Here is a 5,504-nt window from a genome sequence, read left to right as displayed (position 1 = left end):
TTTTTTTTTTGCCTCCCAGCCTGTACTGTATGATTGTTTAGGCCATTTACGGTTGTAGAGAGTTAGAAATACTATTTATGCCTTCTAATTTGTGCTTTTTTCCCCTCCTGCAGCTCAAGCAAGTTTGCTGCAGTTGGATTTCATAAAGCTCTGACAGAGGAACTGTCTACCCTGGGAAAGGACGGAATAAAAACCACGTGCCTTTGTCCGGTTTTTATAAACACTGGATTTGTCAAAAACCCCAGTACAAGGTAACTCTGCGTTCCTGTCCTTCCTTCTTTGCACCAGGGCACTGCATAATATCCCCAGCTTCAGGCCTTCTATTGCAACTGACTGTGTAATAACAGTGTGTATAATTGTCTAAAGAAGTGTCCTTTAACCCACATAATGGCTGCATTTGAATTACCCGAGTTTGTGCATATGTGAAGCATCCTTGTGAAGCTTGTACTACCCCTTTCTACCACCACAGCTCTTACATGTGTGCTTTCCTTTACAGGATTGGAAAGATTTTGGAGACTGAAGAGGTTGTAGAGGCTCTGATGGAAGGAATAGTGACCAACCAGAAAATGGTTTTTGTTCCACCACAGCTAAATATTGCTTTGCTTTCTGAAATGTAAGTAGCAAAAGAAAATGAAAAAGTGGGGGTGGAAACAACAATGCTTACAACCTGAGTATATGAAGATCAAACTTGTAACATCTGAATGAAGATCAATTTAATTTTATGGGAAACTGCATTTTGCACTCGTGATATTAAAAGATATAGTTTGGCAGCATAGGGAAACCCTGAAATGACAGCTGCACAGAAGTAGTTTACATTCAGCCCAGTTTCATTTATTTTATATTCAGTATTGGACATTGTTATACTTATTAATCCAGATTTGACATCAGTGTGCCTATAGCAACTAGATAATGTGTAATTGTCTTCAGGAGACAGTATAATGTATTAAACAACCAGCCATCTAAAATATTGTAGTATGAGAAGAACACATCACAAGGTAATGAAATAGCAGTTGTTCTTTCTAACGAGAACACACACAAAGATTTTTTGGAGCCCTCTCATAGGTCCTTCTAATCCACTTGCTGCAGATAACTGTTCTCAGTGAAGAGCTCAACTATTCTACAGGCCAATAAGGAAGCAGAGGGAGAACAGAACACCTTTTCCTCAGAGATCATGATTTTCCTTGGGCTTGCAAACAGCAGTTTCTCTGAATCAGCATCATTCCAGAAAGAGCTGAGGACCTGCTGCTTATTAGTGTTTGTTTCTTCATGTCAGCACCAAAGATTGAGGTCATGGAGGCTGGGGACTTTGCTTCAAATGGGCTCTACTGCTCTCTGCCATGTAAAGCAAGATTTTTCCTCTCACACGTCTTTAATATTCAGTGTAGCTGCTCTGCTGAGGAGGTGTTGTTATCAGAGCTCAAGTTCCAAATCTGTAATTTACGTCAGAACAACTAAGTGAACGTCTCATTTAAATGCTTTAGTATTTCATGAAACACTTGGTAATATCTTATTTGCAAAACCCAACAACAGACAGTGGGAAAGTTTTTCAGTTTTTTGCATCTCCAAGAGCTGCTTGCTGACAGTGCAAGTCTGCAGAAGCATCGACAAATCAAAACTAATGCTGTCAAAGCCCTTAGGGTAACTTTGCTTTTCTGTCTTAATTTGGGACAGGGGGACAGAGACATATAACTCTTAAGAGAAAGAATCCTAGGAGAGGAAACTGCACCTCAGTTTTAACATCTCATCCTTCCTTAGACCTGCTGCTTTTCAGAGCATGAAGCACGTAATACACACCTATATCTGTACAATATTGAGCCTTCCTGGATCCTCCAGCAGTATTGCAACCCAAATACTGCCCAGCATATACCCAGCATTGGAACTGTCCTAACAAGACTTGGCTGGGACTGGAGTTTAATTAGTCAGAGATTGATGAGAGCTATGTGTTCTTTGGAAATAACGCCCAGTTTAAGACTTAGTCTCAGTCCATATATGTGTATGCATTCTGCTCCCAGACCACTCTTCCCTCACCTCCAGTGCCACTTTTTCCCATAATTTAAGTTTCTATCTCATGCTTAATTTCATGTTATTTTCTCTTTCAGGGTGTTTCCAGAACGTGCCCTGAATGTTCTGAAGAAGCTCACGGTTCCAAAGTTTGATGCAATCATTGGGCAGAGAAGCACCCAGTGAAGCCAAGAATTGATTCTCGTTTTGCAGTGGCATGAGTGAAAACAACGTGTGCTGAGGGTAGTTCAGCTGGTTTGATACAGAACTAAGACAGGTGCTTCCAGGCTACCATTTCCAAGCACACAGGAGGGTTTATCCCACACCTGCAGCAGGAATATATCTGCATAATATGAAATGTTAGCAAAGCAGAGATGCTTTGCTAGAAAGGCTGCTTTGAATGTATGTCACATCGCCTCTGTCTCGTAGTGTTGAGGCAGACAGGAATTCCCACAAAGCCTGTATTTGGGACAGCACAGCTGCCTATTTGAGTGCCAAGGGATTGCCTGAAAATATGTTAACATGGACTCATTCCTGAGCAAAAGCGTCTTGCAAGAAAAAGTTTATACAGCAGGTAGGTGGCCTGTTTCACCTCAATTTATCTTTTAAATGTAAGAAAATATGCTCTAATGAACACTTACAGTTTCATGTGTGTTTGTAATGTGTATTATTGAATTATTTTAATTAATTGTATTATTGAAATAATACAGCCTTGTTTGTAATGTAATGCCTAATTACATTGATTATCAATTATGCCTTAGCACCATCAACACTCCTTATTTCAAATAAATACATTTTTCTAACCCAAAAGTGTCTCTCAGCAATGAAGATGGGAACTAGGTCCAAGAAAGGACAGTGGAGCAAGTGCAAAAGTAAAAGGGTCAGCCAGAGCCTGCCAACCACCAGGCCAGGCTGCAAGGGATGAGGCAGGTCCCATGGTCACACCAGGAAGTCACATCAGGATCAATGAGGTACAGGGCCAGGCATGGCACACCACCAGCACAGCTCACACAAGGGCTGGGGCCAAGGCCAGGGCTTAAAGGTGGGTGCCAGGGAAGAGAGTACACGGGAAAAGGCTCCAGATGAGCCTTCGCTCAGCTCCTCATGACAAGCCAGTGGCCTGATCTGATGGGACCCACCTTGACCAGGAGGTTAAATCCCCAAAGGCCTTCAGCCTGTGGTACAAGAGAGCAGCACCTGATGAAACACGGGTCAAAGATCCCTTTGAAGCACAGATTATCTGTGCAGCTACTTGTGTAACTCCCAGCCACTGCAGGGACTTGCTGGCTCACAGCCATCTGAGGGAGGCCTGAATATGCTGCCACCTTTGGCACAGTTGGATTCCATGCTCACCTGAGCATTTCTTGTTGTCCTGTAAACAGGTTCTTCAGAAAAGCGTGCAATATGGTCCAGTGACTCCAAAGAAAAAGCACAAAAAGACCCCTGAGATATTCAAGTCAATGTCCCGATGACTAGGCCCTCTTGTCATACTGGCTTCAGTAGGACACATCAGACAAGATATTTGGCTTCTCCTGGCACACCATTCCCACTAGCCTTGTGCATTATTCAGATTCTCATGCCAGCATTAAATTGGAAGACAGAAATCCATCTAGGGAATGACAGACAGCGCTGTCCTGCAGAGTCTGTTTCTCAGCATACTTGGTCCTAAGGAAAGGGAAACTGTATTCACTCCCATCTTGCCAGATCTAGTCTAGTCTCTCAGAGCCCAGAGGAATTATTGGGCAGGGCAACTTGTGCAGTACTTCATATGTGGCTGCAGTTGTTCTCTGTGTCTCCTATGGCTGCAAGTCTTCTGCTTGGCATAAAGAAACATATAAAAAGCAAGGAGTTAAGCCTTCATCTCCTGAACACCAGTGACAGAATTGATTCATCAAGCTTCCCAGGCTTCTCAGTTCTCTTTCTGGCCACAGCAGCCAACAGAAGCTTGTCCCATAGTCTGGTCATTATTGGTGCCCAGCAGGAGCCTATGTGAGCAGGCTTCATATAGCCACCTACAGCCAAGTCCCAAATTTGAAGAGTGGTATCTCACACCCTGGCTTAGGACTCATAATGAGTCAGGCTGGTGACTCTGGCCTTGTGCTCTGCCTCCTGCTGAGGTATCTCTTAGAGACAATGGTTCTATGCCCTGCCTGCCTTCACTGTTTTGGCCACGGCACTGACTGGAGCCCTGTGCCAGGAAAATGACAGCACCGCTGAGCCGTGCAATTAGGGTCGGGCCCAAATGCTGATGTGTTAATTAAGCAGAGAATGAAGTTCCAAGAGGAAGGGAGGAAGTGCCTAGCTTGGAATGGCTCTGCTGGAGCTTACCCAGTCTCTCACAGACAAGGTTAGCAACAATGCATCCAAACCACCAGGACAAAAACAGTACTTTTCAAGAACTGTAATCTTAACTGGAGGCTGATTTTGGTCAGTTGACAGATATTCATGAAACCTTCACTCTTCCCCAAGCAGCTTAAAAATATGCTTAAATAAAATTATGAACATGACTGTGATACATCTAGTTTTCTAACTGAAAAGCAGAGGAGTAAGGTCAGCAATCCTTTTCAAGTAAGACCATGCAGTTACATTGTTGGAGCTGGAAAAACCACCTGAAACTACTTTTCTCCTATTTCCCATAAACACTCCTGTTCTGGTTAAGGTTCTGAATACACCCTTACACACAAGCAAGTTGTGTGCTTTAGACTCAATTAGATAAGGATGACCCAATTCACTCAGTCAATGCTGTTTTCCAAAGGACTTGAGGAAACTAAGTAGCCATAGCATAAGATGAAAGGTCTGAGTATGAATCACTAATTAGAAAAAAGAATAAAAGAGAGCAGCCAGGCAAGACCTCACCTATGGAGTTCCACAAGTTGAAAGGACTTGTCTCATTCAGCTTTCTTTAAGTGATCTGGAAGAGGAAGGTATTGGGACAAAGTCTGCTGACAATGGACAGATACCCAATGGAAGGAAGGACCATGAAGAAAACCACTCAAGGACCTCATGGAACTGAGCGACTGGACAGTCACAAAGCAGGATTTGAGCCACACAACACAGAGTTGAGGGGAACTTCAAGGTGCTTTTGCCGGTAACTGGATGAGCAAATTTATTGCCAGTTCTGTCCCTCCTGCACCTGCTGCAGACGACAAACAAGAACAAGAACCGCTCACCCGGGCACGGAGAGCTCCGTGCGGGGCTGGGCGGAGCAGCCCCCCGGGCTCCCGCCCCCTGCCCGGGACGGGCGGCGCGGGGGTGGATCCTGCCGGGAACGGACAGGACGAGCAGTGAGCGCTGAGACGGGCGCGGGCAGCTGGTAAATCAACAACCCACGTCCCCGTCAAAAGAGATAAAAGTTCAGTTCGGCCATCAAACGACCCTCGGAAAAAAACAATGAATCTGTTTGTGGAAACTTTTCTGTTCCTGGGCACGCTCGTCTACTCCTACCTGGAGGCTTTTGTGAAGCTGTTTGTCCCCGTGAGGAGGAAGTCTGTCAGCGGAGAGCT

General features: G+C 44.5%; 1 protein-coding gene across 1 annotated transcript; it reads left to right on the top strand.

Moving 5' to 3' along the window:
* Positions 1 to 66: 66 nt before the first annotated feature.
* Positions 67 to 2,616, top strand: LOC113941339 (17-beta-hydroxysteroid dehydrogenase 13-like; the record flags this gene model as incomplete). The annotated part of the gene is made up of 3 exons (XM_027632503.1): positions 67 to 251; positions 497 to 613; positions 2,100 to 2,616. Coding segments are annotated over 3 exons (390 nt in total), but the record flags the coding sequence as incomplete, so codon positions are not given.
* Positions 2,617 to 5,504: the final 2,888 nt, after the last annotated feature.

Source organism: Corapipo altera, unplaced genomic scaffold (genome assembly GCF_003945725.1).
Source record: "Corapipo altera isolate COAL_440 unplaced genomic scaffold, ASM394572v1 96777, whole genome shotgun sequence".
NCBI classification, from domain to species: domain Eukaryota; kingdom Metazoa; phylum Chordata; class Aves; order Passeriformes; family Pipridae; genus Corapipo; species Corapipo altera.
Note: the sequence above shows the minus strand (reverse complement) of the source record. Positions and strands in the feature narration are given on the sequence as shown.